Source organism: Dasypus novemcinctus, chromosome 21, assembly GCF_030445035.2.
Source record: "Dasypus novemcinctus isolate mDasNov1 chromosome 21, mDasNov1.1.hap2, whole genome shotgun sequence".
Lineage (NCBI taxonomy): Eukaryota > Metazoa > Chordata > Mammalia > Cingulata > Dasypodidae > Dasypus > Dasypus novemcinctus.
Window position 1 is genome coordinate 80695554 of NC_080693.1, and position 18008 is coordinate 80713561.

At 48.3% G+C, this 18008-nt stretch overlaps 1 protein-coding gene across 3 annotated transcripts in view; it reads right to left on the reverse strand.

Annotated features, from left to right (window-relative positions):
- QRICH2 (glutamine rich 2) overlaps positions 1-18008 on the reverse strand; it is a 33486-nt gene that overhangs the window by 12320 nt on the left and 3158 nt on the right. For 2 of the 3 annotated variants that reach the window (XM_058284778.2, XM_058284776.2), the window contains exon 5: positions 408-6201. In XM_058284778.2, coding sequence (XP_058140761.1) covers positions 408-6201 — 5794 coding nt within the window. The remainder of the gene's footprint in view (positions 1-407; positions 6202-18008) is intronic. The other variant, XM_058284777.2, reaches the window with a different exon arrangement.

Below are 18008 nucleotides of genomic sequence, written 5' to 3' on the forward strand. Positions count from 1 at the left end.
CACCCACCTCCACCATCCTAATTATTCTCTGGGCCTAGAGTGGCAAATTGGTCATGGTTAGACTTGATTCTTCAACATCTCCTCTTCCTATCCCCCCACCCCCTCCCAATGCCATTGTTTTCTCTTGTCCCAACACCTTCCCCAGTCAGAGGGGCTGACAAGCGTAAAAGAACCTGCTTCATCCCTCTCCTGTGGCTGCTTCAGTCCAGCTGGTTTAATTCCACCCCTTGCCCACCTATTCATTTGGACCCTGAAAGCTATAGGAGAACCCAGAATGTGGAATAAGGAGCACACTATTTTCTGGGATTTGGGAAGAAGCCCAGCAGCCAAGAGCTAGGGGGGGTGGGGGTGGGGGTGGGAATGCAATGAACTTAGAACTAGGACAGTGAGCCACTCTGAGTACCCACCCATCAGTGAAAGCAGGAACTGTATCTTCGCCAAGTCGGTCTGGCCAGCTAGGTCCTCATCCAGATCCTTCATTTGCTCCTTTAGCTCCACGTAAAGGCCAATGAGCTCCCCCATCAGACGAAACGTCTCCACTGCGAAGGGGAAGCTAGGAGCCAATTTATCCAGCGAATCCTGCCGCTCAGTGTGGGTCTCCATCTTTTCTGATGAGGTTTTGTAGACAAAGGTACTATCCTGGCCTGGGCGGGTCTGGGCAGAAAACTCTGGTTGGCCTGTTTGCGGTGGAGCTGAACCTCCCTGGCCCAGCTGATTCGCACTTGGGTGACTTAAACCTGAGTCTGCTCGGCCATGCTGATCTGGGCCAGTTGATACCAAATGCTGCTGATCTGAGTGTGTAAAACCCAAATCTCTGCGTAAGGGTGTTGGACCATGCTGGTCTGTGCCAGGTTGTGCCAACCCTAGCTGATTAGTTTCTGCTGGTACCAAACCCTCTATATTTGATGACGCAAACTGTTGACCAGTTAGAAGTGGTGATGCCTGAACATGTTGGCCTCTGCCAGGAGGTACCAAGCCATGCTGATACAGACGTGGTGGTATTAAACTTCGAGAATCTATGTGTTGTGATGGATAGCCACGAAGCTCTGGGCGTGATGGTATCAAGCGTTGCTGATCAGTTCCACCTGGGGCCAAACCACGTTGATCTGTACCAGGTTGTTCAAAACCATGTTGAACCATTCCCGGTTGTGCCAGACCACGCTGAACTGTACCAGGTTGCACCAAACTGCGCTGACCTAAAGCAGGTTGCACCAAACCACGCTGATCTGCACCAGGTTGTACCAAACTATGCTGATCCGGTCCAGGTTGCACCACCTTAAACTGATCTGCACCAGGCTGCACCATATCACGTGGATACATACCAGGTTGCAGCAAACCACGTGGGTATGCACCAGGTTGCAGCAAACCACGTGGGTATGCACCAGGTTGCGGCAAACCACGTGGGTATGCACCAGGTTGCGGTGAACCACGTGGATAGGTTCCAGCTTGCCCCAAACCACGTGGATAGGCATCAGGTGGCACCAAACCACGCGGATAGGCACTAGGTGGCACCAAACCAGGTGGATAGGTTCCAGGTTGCACCAAACCAGGCGTGTATGCACCAGGCTGTGCCAAACCATGCTGATCTGCACTAGCTTGGACCAAACCATGCTGATCTAAACCAGGCTGATCTGCTCCACGCTGCACCAAACCACTCTGATCCATTCCAGGTTGCACCAAACCTAACTGACCTGCACCAGGTTGTGCCAAACTAGGTGGTAGTGCTCCAAGTTGTACCAAATTGGGTGGATAAGCAATAGGTTGCACCAAGCCATGCTGATCTGTACCAGGTTTCACTAAGCCATGCTGAGCTACACTAGGCTGTACCTTACCAGGCTGATCTGCACCAGGCCTTACCAAACCATGTTGCTCTAAGCCAGGTTGAGCCACGCTAGGTGGATAGGGAACAGGTTGCACCACACCAGGTTGCAGTGTACCAGGCTGCACCAAACCAGGCCGATCTGCACCAGGCCGAGCCAAAACACCTTGGTCTGAACCAGGTCGAGCCAAACTAGGTGGATGGGCAACAGGTTGCAGCATACCATGGTGATCTGCACCAGGCTGCACTAAGCCATGCTGATCTGCACCACGCTGCACCAAACTAGGTGGAAAGGTAACAGGTTGCACCAAGCTGCGCTGATCTGAACCAGACTGCACCAAGCCACGTCGAGCTACACCACCTGGAGCCAAACTAGGTGGATAGGCAACGGGTTGCACCAAACCCTGCTGACCTGAGCCAAGTGGCACTAAACCATGCTGAACTGCAGCAGGCTGCATCACACCATGCTGGTCTGCGCCAGGTTGTGCCACACTAGGCGAATATGCACCAGGCTGCCCCAACCCTTGCTGATCTGTACCAGGTTGCACAAAACCTTGCTGACCTGCACCAAGTTGAACCAAACGATGCCTATCTAAACCAGGCTGCACCAAACCATGCTGGTCTGCACCAGGTTGTGCTGTACTAGGTGAATATGCACCAGGGAGTACCGAAGCCCACCTATCGGCGCCAGGTTGGACCAGACCACGCTGATCTGCCCCTGGCTGCACCAAGCCACGCTGATATGCACCTGGCTGCACCAAGCCACTTTGGCCTTCCTCAGGTTGCATCAAACCATGCCGATCTACACTAGGTTGCACCATAGCAGGCAAATATGCCCCAGGTTGCACCAAGCCAGGAGGATAGGCAGCAGGTTGAACCAAATCATGCTGATCTGCCCCTGCCTGCACCAAGCCACGCTGATCTGCACCAGGCTGCACCAAGCCACGCTGATCCGCACCAGGCTGCACCAAGCCACGCTGATCCACTCCTGGCTGCACCAAGCCACGCTGATCTGCACCAGGCTGCACCAAGCCACGCTGATCTGCTCCTGGCTGCACCAAGCCACGCTGATCTGCACCAGGCTGCACCAAGCCACGCTGATCTGCACCAGGCTGCACCAAGCCACGCTGATCCACTCCTGGCTGCACCAAGCCACGCTGATCTGCACCAGGCTGCACCAAGCCACGCTGATCTGCTCCTGGCTGCACCAAGCCACGCTGATCTGCACCAGGCTGCACCAAGCCACGTTGATCTGCTCCAGGCTGCACCAAGCCACGCTGATCTGCTCCTGGCTGCACCAAGCCACGCTGATCTGCTCCTGGCTGCACCAAGCCACGCTGATCTGCACCAGGCTGCACCAAGCCACGCTGATCTGCTCCAGGCTGCACCAAGCCACGCTGATCTGCTCCTGGCTGCACCAAGCCACGCTGATCTGCACCAGGCTGCACCAAGCCACGTTGATCTGCTCCAGGCTGCACCAAGCCATGCTGATCTGCTCCTGGCTGCACCAAGCCACGCTGATCTGCTCCTGGCTGCACCAAGCCACGCTGATCTGCACCAGGCTGCACCAAGCCACGCTGATCTGCTCCAGGCTGCACCAAGCCACGCTGATCTGCTCCTGGCTGCACCAAGCCACGCTGATCTGCACCAGGCTGCACCAAGCCACGTTGATCTGCTCCTGGCTGCACCAAGCCACGTTGACCTAAACCAGGCTGCACCAAGCCATGCTGATCTGCACCAGGCTGCACCAAGCCCTGTTGATCTGCATGAGGCTGTACCAAACCATGCTGTTCTGCACCAGGCTGCACCATATCATGCTGATCTGCATCAGGTTGCACCACACCATGCTGGTCTACTCCTGGATGCACCAAACCATATTGCTCTGTACCAGGCTGCACCAAACCACTCTGATCCATTCCAAGTTGCACCAAGCCAAGCTGGCTTACACCTGGCTGCACCAAACCTGGTGGATACATTCCAGGCTGCAGCAAACGAAGATGATCAGCAGCTGGTTGGGGTATACCACGTTGATCTGTCCCTGGCTGCACCAAGCTACGCTGATCTGTGCTGGGCAGGACCATGCCATGCTGATCTATACCAGGCTGCACCAAGCCACGGTGATCTATAATGGGCGGGACCAAGACATACTGATCTGCACTGGGCCGTGCCAAGCCACGCTGATCTACACCAGGTGGGACCATGCCATGCTGATCTGCACCAGACTGCACCAAGCCATGTTGACCTAAACCAGGCTGCACCAAGCCACGCTGATCTGTGCCGGGCTGCACCAAGCCACGCTGATCTGCACCAGGCTGCACCAAACCATGTGGCCCTAAACCAGGCTGCAGCAGGTCATGCTGAACTGCGCTAGGCTGCACCAAGCCACCCTGATCTGCACTGGGCTGTACCAAGCCACGCTGAACTGTGCCAGGCTGCACCAAGCCACGCTGATCTGTGCCAGGCTGCACCAAGCCACGCTGATCTGCGCCAGGCTGCACCAAACCATGTGGACCTAAACCAGGCTGCACCAAGCCACGCTGAACTGCTCCAGGCTGCACCAAACCATGTGGACCTAAACCAGGCTGCACCAAGCCACGCTGAACTGCTCCAGGCTGTACCAAACCATGTGGACCTAAACCAGGCTGCACCAGGCCATGCTGAACTGCGCCAGGCTGCACCAAGCCACCCTGATCTGCACCGGGCTGCACCAAGCCACGCTGATCTGCACCAGGCTGCACCAAGCCACGCTGATCTGCTCCTGGCTGCACCAAGCCACGCTGATCTGCTCCAGGCTGCACCAAGCCACGTTGATCTGCTCCTGGCTGCACCAAGCCACGCTGATCTGCTCCTGGCTGCACCAAGCCACGCTGATCTGCTCCAGGCTGCACCAAGCCACGCTGATCTGCTCCTGGCTGCACCAAGCCACGCTGATCTGCTCCAGGCTGCACCAAGCCACGCTGATCTGCTCCAGGCTGCACCAAGCCACGCTGATCTGCTCCAGGCTGTACCAAGCCACCCTGATATGCGCCAGGCTGTACCAAGCCACCCTGATCTGCGCCGGGCTGCACCAAACCACGCTGAACTGTGCCAGGCTGCACCAAGCCACTCTGATCTGTGCCGGGCTGCACCAAACCATGTGGACCTAAACCAGGCTGTACCAGGCCACGCTGAACTGCACCAGGCTGCACCAAGCCACCCTGATATGCACTGGGCTGCACCAAGCCATGTGGACCTAAACCAGGCTGCACCAAGCCACGCTGAACTGCACCAGGCTGCACCAAGGCATGCTGCACCCTAATAGGCTGTACCAAACCATGCCGGTCCACAGCAGGTTGTACCAAACCAGGCTGATCTAGACCAGGTTGTACCAAACTATGCTGATCTGCACTGGCTTGGACCAAATCGTGCTGCTCTGTGCCAGGTTGTATGACACCAGGTGCTTCCAAACTGTGTTGTCCATAACCTTGCTGATCTGTAGCAGCTTGCCTCAAATGAAGTGGTACCAAACCATGCTGATCTGTAAGAAGTGGAACCGATTGGCGTTGATCCAGCCCATACTGATCCATTCCAGGGAGTACCAGTCCTTGCTGACCCATACCAAATGGTACCAGTCTCTGCTGTTCCATGCCATATATTACCGATCCTTTCTGATCCAGACCAACTGGTACCAATCCTTGCTGATATATGTCAGGTGGTACCAGTCCTTGCTGATCCATGCCAAATGGTACCAGTGTACTCTGTTCCATACCAGGTGGTCTCACACCACTCTGGCCCATGCTGGGCTGCTCCATACCATGCTGGTCTGTGCTGTGTAGTTCCAGTCCTTGCTGAATTCTGCCAGGTACCAAGAGTGACACCACACCACGGTGATCCATGCCAGGTGGTCCTAAGCCACTCTGATCTAGTCCTGGGTAGACTTGATCCTGGCTTAAGTACACCCCTCCTTGCTGATCTGGGTACACAAAACCATGCTGGTCTCTGACCAAGGTTAAATCCTGTTGAACTGGGCCAGCCAGCATGTCTTGTTCTTCTCTTCTTGCATGTGCTGAGCGGTGTGGCTCTCTACTCCTGCGACGGTCGGGGTCTACTGTGTGTTGAGATACAGAGATGTGATGGGGTCTCGGCCCACCAGCTTCAGCGCGGGCCCGAGGGTGCTGTTCTCTACCAAGAGCCCCAGCAACAAAGGAGCCCCTGCTCCGTTCTCTGAGGGACGCTTCGGAGGGAAACTCTGAGCTGCTGAGTCCTGAGGCCAAAGCATCTGCAGAATAGCTGGGGACTGCGCTGGGATCCTGGGATGGGGCTCCCCTTTGAAGATTATCAACTGACATTAAGGGAGCCTGCCCTTTGGGCTTAGGAACTCCTGCCGTTGTTTCTAAGGCCTGCTTGAAGAAGAAGAAAGAAATCAATAACTGCAAGTCAAAAATACTCACGGGAGTTGCAAGGAGAGAATTCTGGGACCCGTGACCAGGGTGTATTAAAGCACCAGGAGAAAAAATCCTCTGGTCCCTGAAGCTGAGCTGAATATTAGGAAAGGCCTCCGACATCCTGGAGGGCTAGGTCTCCAGGTTTTGAGAATCTGCACATTTGCAACTGGCATCATAACATGTAATTTCCTTCAAAAGTCATTTATGAAGTTTAAATGATAAAGTGTGTCCTGTTGCTGGCCCATGGCTGAGGATAAAAGTGTATGCTGGAGGACAAGTAGACCATAAATTAAAGATGTAAATGCACAAACCCCTGGATCCAGAACTTCCATAGCTAGCCATTTTCTCTATGGGCTTTCACAAAAGGATATCAAGGTATATGTAAAAAGATGGATTCTGCAACATTGTAGGTGAGAATAGATCATCAACAGGGTATAGCCATACATGGAATACTATGCAGCCATTAAAAAAAGAATGATGGCTAGCAGTTCCATGTCTAGGTACAGACCCAAAGAAAATGAAAACAGGGTCTCACGCAGATACTTCTACACCAATGTGTATGGTAGATATTCACAACAGCTAAAAGGAAGAAACAAACTTAGTGTTTATTCACAAAAGAATGGATAAACAAAATGAGGTACATATAAACCTACAACCACTCTAATTAAAAAAAATATATGGTACCTACACAAAATGGAATATTGTTTGGTCATAAGAAAGAATGACGTTCTGAGACATGCTGCCACATGGAAGAACCGTGAAAACAGTATGCTCGGTGAAATAAGCAAGGCATGTGACGACAAATATTGTATAATATCACTGATGTTCTTTTCATTTTTAGAGGAGATGACTAGAAATTAGCAAATTTGCAGAGATAGAAAGTAGATTAGAGGTGGGAGGATGGGGAAAGGGGGAATGTTTGGAAAAAAAAAAAGAATGGTGGCACTTGAAATGGTTAAAATGGGATATGTTATGTTGTCTATATGTACGGACTGCTGGCAATTCCACTTCTAGGTATATCACCAAGAGAACTGACAGCAGGGGCTCAAACAGAGACTGTCTTCTCCCTTGCATTGTTTCCAGTGAGAAATCCACCATCATCCTTAACATCCTTTGTGTATCTTTTTTCCTCTGGCCAGTTTTAAGACTTTCTCTTTATTACTGGTTTGGAGCACTTCATGGTGTGCCTTGGTGTCATTTTCTTTATGTTTTTTGTTTGGAGTGCACTGAGCTTCTTGGACCTCTGAACTTATACTTTTCATCAAGTTTGGAAAGCTTTTTAGCTATTATTTCCTCTGTCCCGTCCCTCTGTCCTCACCTTTGGAGACTCCAATTACCCATATTTAGTAAGCCACGTGAAGTTTTCTGATGGGTCACTGATGTTCTTTAATTTTTTACTGTTCTTTCATGTTTCATTTTGGATAGTTTCGATAGCCATACCTTCAAGTTTATTAATCTTTTCTTCTGCACTATTAAATCTGTCATTAATTTCATCCAGTTCATTTTTCATCTCTATTAGGTCAGTCTGAGTCTTAGTTATGTCCTTTTTTTTTTTTTAAAGATTTATTTATTTATTTCTCTCCCCTTCCTCCCTACCCCGGCTGTCTGTTCTCTGTGTCTGTTTGCTGCGTCTTGTTTCTTTATCCGCTTCTGTTGTCAGCGGCACGGGAATCTGTGTTTCTTTTTGTTGCGTCATCTTGCTGTGTCAGCTCTCCTTGTGGGTGGTGCCATTCCTGGGCAGGCTGCACTTTCTTTCGCGCTGGGCGGCTCTCCTTATGGGGCGCACTCCTTGCGCGTGGGGCTCCCCTACGTGGGGGACACCCTTGCGTGGCATGCAGTACTGCGCATGGGCCAGCTCCACATGGTTCAAGGAGGCCAGAGGTTTGAACCACGGACCTCCCATGTGGTAGACAGACGCCCTAACCACTGGGCCAAGTCCGCCGCCAGTTATGTCTTCTATGTCTCTACTTGACCTAAAAATTTTTTCAAGTCGTAACACAACAGAACCATAAAAGTTGATGTATTAACCATTTTTAAGCACACACATCAGTGGCATTAATTACATTTACAATGTTGTGCTACCATCACCACCATCTAGTACCAAAACTTTTCCATCATTCTAAACAGGAACTCTGCATCCATTAAGCAATAGCTTCTCATTCCCCCCTCCTCTGCCCCTACTAACCTCTAATCTGTCTTTATAAATTTGCTATTTTTAGATACTTCACATGCGTGAAATCATACAGTATTGTCCTTATGGACCTCGCTTATTTCACTCAGTATCATGTTTTCAAGGTTCAACTGTGTTGTAGCACTTACCAGAACTTCAATACTTTTCACAACTGAATAATATTCCATTGTGTGTATAAACCACATTTTATGTATTTGTTTATCTGTTGATGGGCAATTATGTTGCTTCCATCCATTGTGAATAATGCTATTATGAACATTGGTGTACAAGTGTCTGAGTCCCTGTTTTCAATTTCTTTGGATATATAGCTAGAAGTAGAATTGCTGAGTCATGTGGTAATTCTATATGTGACCTTTTTTGGGGGGGGAGGTACCAGGGATTGAACTTGGGACCTCATACATGGGAAGTAGGAGCTCAACTGCTGAGTTACACCTGCTCGCCTATATTTAACTTTCTGAGGAACCACCATACTGCTTTCCACAGAAACTGCATCATTTTACATTCCCACCACCATTGCACGAGGGTTCTAATTTCTCTGCATCCCCTCCAACAATTATTTTCCATGTTTTAATCCACGTGGTGTGAAGTGGTATCTCATTGTGGTTTTTTTTTTAAAAGATTTATTTATTTATTTATTCCCCCCCTCCCCCTGTTGTCTGTTCTCTGTGTCTATTTGCTGCGTCTTGTTTCTTTGTCCGCTTCTGTTGTCGTCAGCGGCATGGGAAGTGTGGGCAGCACCATTCCTGGGCAGGCTGTACTTTCTTTCACTCTGGGCGGCTCTCCTCACGGGGCGCACTCCTTGCGCGTGGGGCTCCCCTACGCGGGGGACACCCCTGTGTGGCAGGGCACTCCTTGCGCGCATCAGCACTGCGCATGGGCCAGCTCCACACGGGTCAAGGAGGCCCGGAGTTTGAACCGCGGACCTCCCATGTGGTAGACGGACACCCTAACCACTGGGCCAAGGCCATTTCCCCTCATTGTGGTTTGATCTGCATTTCCCTAATGGCTAATGATGTTGAACATCTTTTCATTTTCTTGTTGGCCATCTGTATATCTTCTTTGAAAAAAATAAGTCTGTTCAAGTTCTTTGCCCATCTTTTAAAAATTGGGTTGTTTGCCTTTTTGTTGTTGAGCTATAGGAGTTTTTTTATATATTCTGAATATTAGATCCTTATCAGATATATGGTTTCCAAATATTTTCTCCCATCTTGTAGGTAGTCTTTCACTTTCTTGATAATGTCCTTTGATGCACAAAAGTTTTAAATTCTGATGCAGTCCAAGTTCTGTTTCTTTTGTTGCTTATGCTTCTAGGGTCATATCTAAGAATCCACTACCTAATCCATGGCCATGAAGATATGTCCTATGTTATCTTCTAAGAGTTTTATGGCTTTAGTGCTTATATTTAGGTTCTTGATCCATTTTCAGTTAATTTTTTATATGGTGTGAGGAATTGTTTCAGTTTCATTCTTTTGCACATGGCAATCCATTCATTGTTGAGATTATTCTTTCCCCATTGAATGGACTTGGCACCCTTGTCAAAAATCAATTTGTCACAGATGAGTGGGTCTATTTTTGGACTCTCCATTCTATTCCATTGGTCTATATGGCTTTCCTTATGCCAGTACCACACTGTTTTGATTACTGTAGCTTTGTAGTAAGTTTTGAAATTGGGAAGTGTGAGTCCTCTTTTTCCTTTTTTTAAAAGATTTATTATTTTTTAAATTAAGCCCCCCCCCATTGTCTGCTCTCTGTGTCCATTCGCTGTGTGTTCTGTGTCCGCTTGCATTCTTGTCAGTGGCACCAGAAATCTGTGTCTCTTTTTGTTGTGTCATCTTGCCACGTCAGTTCTGTGTGTGTGTGGCACCACTCCTGGGCAGGCTGTGCTTTTCTTGCGTGGGCGGCTCTCCTTGCAGGGCACACTCCTTGAGCACATCAGCATTGTGTGTCACCACACGGGTCAGGAAGCCCGGGGTTTGAACCTTGGACCTCCCCTATGGTAGATGAACACTCTATCAGTTGAGTAAAATCTGCTTCCCTCTAACTTTTTCTTTTTCAAGATGGTTTTGGCCATTCAGGGTCCCTTGCAATTCAATGTGAATTTGAAGATTCTTTTTTCCATTCGTGCAAAAAAGGTTACAGGAATTTTGGTAGAGATTTCATTGGCTCTGTAACAGAGATCAGTTTGGATAGTATTGACATCTTAACAATTATGTGTCTTCCAATCCATGAATAAAGAGTGTCTTACGATTTATTTAGGCCTTGACTTTTTTCAAAAGTGTTTTGTAGTTTTCAGTGTACAAGTCTTTCACCTCCATGGGTAGTTTACTCCTAGTTATTTTGTGTTTTAAATGCTATTGTAAATAGAATTGTTTTTATTTCCTCTTTGCGTTATTACTAGTATATGAAACAAGACCATTGATTTTTACATGTTGATCTTGTACCCTGCCACTTTGCTGAATTCGTTTGTGGATTCCTTGGGATTTTGTATATATAGGACCATGTTTTCTCCAATTAGAGATAATTTTATTTCTTCCTTTCCAATTTATTTATTTTTCTTGCCTAATTTTCCTGGTTAGAACTTCTAGTTCCGTATGTTGAGCTATAGTTTTAATGATGACCAGCAGTGGTGAAAGCAGGCATTCTTCTTTCGTTCCTGATGTTCGAGGGAAAGCTTTCAATTGCTCACCACTCAGTAGGATATTAGCTGTGGATTTTTCATAAATGCCCTTTATCAGGTTGGGGTGATTATCTTCTATTCCTAGTTTTCTGACAGTTTCATCATGAAAGGATTTTGCATTTTATCAAATGCCTTTTCTGCTTTTCTGTTGGGATGACCATGTGGCTTTTCTCCTTCATTCTGTTAATGTGGGTGTATTACATGTTGCATTCCTGGGATAAATCCCATTTGGTCATGGTGTGCAATCCTTTTAATACATGCTTAGGATTCAGTTTGCTAGTATTTTGTTGAGGATTTTTGTGTCCATATTCATAAGGGATGTTGGTCTGCCATATTCTTTTCTGTGTTGTCTTCATCTGACTTTTGTATCAGGGTAATGCTGGCCCCACGGCAGGAGTTAAGAAGTATTCCCATCTCTTAAACTTCTTGGTAGAGTTTGAGGAGAAGGACTGGTGTTAATTCTATTTTAAATGTTTGGTAGAATTCGCCAGTGAAGCCATTTGGTCCTGGACTTTTCTTTAATGGGAGGTTTTTGATTGCTGTCCTATAACAACAAATTTTGTTATTGGTCTGTTGAGATTTTCTCTTTCAAGTCAATTTAGGAAATTTGTATATTTCTAGGAATTTGTCCATTTAATCTAGATTATCTAATCTGTAGGTATACAGTTGTTCCTAATATCCCCCTATAATCCTTTTATATCTGTAAGGTCAATAGTGATATCACCACTTCCATTTCTGATTTGATATTTGTGTCTTTTTTTTTCTTTCTGGGATTCCTCTTGGTGATGTCTAAAACCACTTAACAAGTACAGCCTTAAAGGGTCCTGTATTACTTTTCGTTTGTACCACAAATTACCTCAAACACGGGGGCTTAAAACGACACAGGTTTATTGCCTCACAGTTCCCGAGAGTTGTAAGTCCAGGCACAGGTGAGCTGGCTTCTCTGCTCGGGCTGACAGGCTGCAATCCCGGTCTCCTCTGGAACTTGGGGTCCTCTTCCAAGTTCATTCGGGCTGTTGGCAGAAATCAGTTTCTCATAGCTACAGGACTGAGTTCTCTCTTATGGTTGCCTGTTGTCCGGGGGACCCTCTCAGCACCTAGAGGCCACCCTCAGCGCTCAGCTACATGGCCCCCTCCATAGGCCAGCAGGGGGGCATCTTTCTGATGCTTCACCTTCTTTAAAGGGCTCGCCTGATTAGTTCAGGCTATTCTAGCATAATCTAACTTCTGATGAACTCAAAGTCAAATGATTAGTAAACTATCATGGCAGTGATACTCCATCATAGTCACAGGTTCAGCCACACCCAAGGGGAGGGGATTTTACAATATGTGAACACTACTGCGGAGGAAACTTGGGGGCCATCTGACATTTCTAACTACCACCTGTGCCCTGGAAAGGCCTCCTGGACTCAAAATCAGTCCCCACAGGGCAGCAGATGTGGCTCAAGCAGTTGGGTAACTGCCTACCACATGGGAGGTCCTGGGTTTGGTTCCCAGTGCCTCCTAAGAAAGACGAGCAAGAGAGTGAGCTGGCACAACAGGCTGGCATGGCAAGCTGACACAACAAGATGACAATGTAACAAGATGACAACACAACTAGATGACAATGCAACAAAATGATGACGCAATAAGGAAACACAATGAGAGACACAACAAGCAGGGAGTGGAGGTGGCTCAAGTGATTGGGTGCCTCCTTCCCACGTGGGAGGTTCCGGGTTTGGTTTCTGGTGCCTCCTAAAAAAAAAGAAGACAGATACAGAGAGCAGGTGGCGAGTGGAAAATCAATGGGTGGGGGGGAGAAATAAATATTAAATCTTTTTTAAAAAAAGCAGTCCTGGCCTGCAAAACAAAGGAGAAAAGGAAACTGACTACAAATCTTTAAAATAGACACTCAAAGCACTGCCAATGTCAGAAAGCCAGCCCTGAAGCAATTGCTGCAGACTGTGCCTAATGTTTGGAAACCAGGATAAGAAAATGGCAGAAAAATTTTCAGCTAAACTTACAGGATCCGCCAATTATTCATCTACTGGTACTGCTGTAACAAATTACCACAAACTTAGTGGCTTAAAACAACATAGATTTGTTATCTTACAGTTCTGAGAGTCAGAAGTCCAAAATCAGTCTCACTGCACTAAAGTCACGGTGACAGCAGGGCTGGTTCCTTCTGGAGGCTCTGAAGGGAGAATCCATTTCCTTGCCAGCTTCTAGTGGTTGCCAGTATTCCTTGGCCCCAGGCCATATCCCTCTGCTCGTGGTTCCGTGGCCACACTGCCTTCTCTTCTGTGATTGTGTCTCCTCCAGTTACCCTCTTAAAAGACCCTTGTGATGTCACTGAAATCCCTGGACAATCCAGGATAAGCTCCCATCTCAAAGCCCTTAACTTATTCTCGTCTGCACAGTTCCTTTTGCTGTCTGAGTTGACAACTGGCAGGTTCCAAGAATTAGGACCTGGCTAGCTTTGGGGGTACTGTTTGGCCAACCATGGGGACCAGAACCAAATTTGTGGTTTTACAGAACAAACACTTTAACTTTGAAGTTCTAGATAAACAGACATAAGAGATACCAAGACAGGGAGAACCTGGGGTCCCAGAAAAGTTGGGATCATTTAAAGGTGTTGGTTGATCTATGTCATTTCTGAGGATTTTAGGAAATGAAAATAATGCATGCCCATGTTGCCCTCCTAGCAAAAACCATGTTTTAGACTCATCTTCCAACGTCTAAGCCCCCAAACTACCATTACATGGCCACCTTACCGGCAGGAAAGCTGGGAAACCAGAAATGTCCCTCAGTGCTTGGTCCCTTCACCTCGCACCTCCAAGTCAGAGGTGTCACTCACACTATCTTACTACAGTTTCTCAACTCCCTGCACCTTCTGAGATCATCAACATTGCAGGACCTTCTAATCCAAGTGTGCCTTGTGCCACCTCTTTCAATAAACCTACGATGGAGTCACTTTTTAAGGTGCAGTATGATTTAATGTACCAGGAGGAAAGGAAAAGCACTGCCAATCAATTAGAAAATGCCATTCACTCTAAGACACATCTGTGGTCAGAGATGTTAAATGTGGGAGGAAAACACGTGCATCTTAGAAGCATTGAATAAGATATTTGATGTCAAGATGCATCTTTTGGGAGCTGACATGGCTCAAGTCATTGAGTGCCCGCCTCACACACGGGAGGTCCTGGGTTCAGCTCCCAATGCCTTCTGAAAAAAACAAAGAAACAAACAAGAAAACCAACTCAGGATGCTGATGTGGCTCAAGGGTTGAGTACCAGCTTCTGAATACAAGGTCTTGGGAAGCGGATTTGGCCCAATGGATAGGGCATCTACCTACCACATGGGAGGTCCAAAGTTCAAACCCAGGGCTTCCCGACCCGTGTGATGAGCTGGCCCATGTGCAGTGCTGATGCACACAAGGAGGGCCGTGCCACGCATGGGTGTCCCCCGCGTAGGGGAGCCCCATGCGCAAGGAGTGCGCCCCGTAAGGAGAGCCACCCAGCGCAAAAAAAGTGCAGCCTACCCAGGAGTGGCGCCACACACACAGAGAGCTGACACAGCAAGATGATGCAACAAAACGAGACACAGATTCCGGGTGCCGCTGACACAAGCGGACACAGAAGAACACACAGCAAACGGACACAGAGAGCAGACAACTGGGGCAGGGGGGAAGAGAAGAGAAATAAAAAATAAATCTTTAAAATATAATAATAATAATAAATAAATACATACAAGGTCTTGGATTCAAGCCCCAGTACCTTTAAAAAAAAGCACCTCTTTCCCTGCCAAGCTGTTAGGTTGTGGTCACCTGAACAACGAGCATGTACGATCCCTCCTCTCTACTCTCTAACTCAATTCACCTAATGGAATGGTCCCTCTCGAACTGGGGCTTTCTGTGCTTACTGCCTCACCTGAAATCCCTGCCCCAGAACCTGCTCTTCTAATGGCCTCAGTACAATATGAAATTCTTATTTCTGTTCCCCTGGGACATGCCATGAAGTCAGACTAATTCATTTTGCCCTGTTACATAAAATCAGGTTAAATCTCATTTAGCCCCTTCTTAAATGGCCCCACTATCCTTTGGGTCTCGAAGCAGATTTCCAACTGGTAAAAACCTCATCCCTGCCCCAGGGAATCATAATTCCAACCAGAGCTGCTTCTAAGACCCTCAGTTTCCCCAGCATCCCCACAAGATACATCATACAGCCTTGTTCAGGACTCGGGCTCAGGTAGCAGAGCCATGTCACCTTGTTATCCAGTCACTCCTAATCTGATGACTTTACATCACATATCCCACTAACAGCAAAGTGTTTCCACGGTAGATGGTCTTTTTAATTAATTTTATTTATAAACATTCCATACCCACCACATGTACACTTCCCCTTCCTTATCTCCCCCCTCGCCCCGCCCCCGTCCTCTGGTAACTTCTAATAACAGAGGTCGATTTTTCATTTGCTTTCAAAGTCCCCAGGATATTTGGATCAGGATTCTTCAAGGGCAAAATCGTTTCCTGGCCATTTTCAACTCCCCCAGTATGCTAATGAGGTTTTGTTGCCTCCCCCTCCATGGAGATCTGCAAATAAAAGTTTTCCGTGTTGTGTTCTACTTCAGCCTGTCAGGCCAAAAAACTTCGAAGGGAAAACGTCTTTCACCTTAGACAAGCTATTTCTGCAGGAGAACCTCAGTCCCCAGAGTACCTGCAGCAGGTAAAGTGGGCACTGGGCGCGGCTTCCACTGTCAATGCCTGCGTCACGGGCAGCGCTGGCATCTGGATTCATTACCTTGGTCTCAGGAAACTGAAGCAAGTTTTGGCTCAAGTGCCAGGGCTGGGTCTCCCTAGTCACGGCACGCGTTTTATCCTTGTTTACCATTGGAAAAAGGAGAAGAGGAAATAGCTTTGGGTGAAGGACCACCCACTTGACTGTTACCAGCAGGTCAGGAGTGCGCCCTGTAAGGAGAACCACCCCATGCAAAAGAAAGTGCAGCCTGCCCAGGAGTGGCGCCGCACACACGGAGAGCTGACACAGCAAGACGACGCAACAAAAAGAGACACAGATTCCCGGTGCCACTGACAGGAATACAAGCAGGCACAGAAGAACACATGGCGAATGGACACAGAGAGCAGACAACTGGGGGGGGGGAGGGGAGAGAAATAAATACAAATAAATCTTTAAAAAATATGTATATATATAAATATGAAAAGAGCTTTTAGATGCAAAAGGACAAGTTCTGGTAAAGGCCCCAAATTCAGCCACTGAACAGACAGTAAGGAAGGCAGAAGCAAATTTCACTCCTTCAAGCTCAACATGCCTGAGTCCAGCTGGCAGGACCTTTCAGCATAAACACAAGATTGCGATTTTGAAACCGGATGTTTTTAAGGGCAGTGACGGATTTTGGTGGGATTTCCCGTAGGAGAGTGTGCTCGTGGGGCGTGACCAGCGTGGAGGAGTAAAGCTCAGTATTCGGCTAACCTGACCTTAGGGGGAGCTGCATTTTGCTCTTGAGGCAGGAGGCTGCAGCCACATGCAAGGCAGTCACAGTGCCAGGTATTCGATCTGGCCGTAGGGAAGGCAGGGTCTGTCCTGGCATGTAAGAAGGGACATGCCCTGCGTGGCACGGCACTCCTTGCGCACATCAGCGCTGCACATGGGCCAGCTCATCGCACAGGTCAGGAGGCCCGGGGTTTGAACCCTGGGCCTCCCATGTGGTAGGCAGACACTCTATCCATTGAGCCAAATCCACTTCCCCATATTTATTCTCATTTGCTTTTGGAGTTGTTCACAATTAAGAGCTATGTCAAGACACGGACGCCTTCGCATCTCTGAAGAAGTAAAAATGTCTAAAGGGGCTCACGTGGACGCTAATTTATAGCTCTTGCAGCTGTCCTGTGCCACTGCCCTGAGAAAATGTGCTGCTCACTAGAAACATGATAACTGTACATCCAAGAAAGCTTTGGCAAAAAACAAAACAAAAAGCAGTGAACGTAGAGACCGCCTTTTCCCAGGCCCTTCCTTTTATTTCCAGGAGCCTCCTGAACTCTTTCTGATGCTGCTTAGTCTGAGGACGCGCTTCCAGTTCAGAAGCCTTAGCAGGGTGTCTTTGTACCCAGATCAAGCATGCTGCTCCGCAGGTGGGCACTGGGTGGCGCCAAGGGGCTTGCTCCCTTTGAGAGAGAGAGAGAGAGAGAGAGAGAGAGAGAGAGAGGAGAGAGAGAGAGAGAGAGAGAGAGAGAGAGAGAGAGAGAGAGAGAGAGAGAGAGAGAGAGAGAGAGAGAGAGAGAGAGAGAGAGAGAGAGAGAGAGAGAGAGAGAGAGAGAGAGAGAGAGAGAGAGAGAGAGAGAGGAGAGAGAGAGAGAGAGAGAGAGAGAGAGAGAGAGGAGAGAGAGAGAGATCCTGACCCATGTGGTGAGCTGGCCCATGCGCAGTGCTGCTGCATGCAAGGAATGCCGAGCCACACAGGGGCGTCCTCGCACAGGGGTCCCCCACATGCAAGGAGTGCACCCTGCAAGGAGAGCAGCCCTGCATGAAAAAAGCACAGCCTGCCCAGGAGTGGTGCACATCGAGAGTTGACGCAGCAAGATGACGCAACAAAAAAGAGACACAGTTTCCCAGTGCCGCTGGATAATGGACAGCAAATGGACACAGTAGACAACAGGGGGGAAGGGGAGAGGAATAAATAAAATAAATCTTAAAAAAAAAGTCACTCTCAGCCAAGTACCCTAAATAGGCTCTATTTCCAGGCTTCATCACCTTGGTCCACTAAGAGTGAGGGGACTTGTGCATTTTAGGACAGACTATAAAGGAAGCTTAAAAAGTGCCAAGAGCAGCTTAAAGCTACACATAGGTACCCTTTTCCTATCCAGCAGACTGGCAAGGTTCAAAACACTGGGAACGACATACA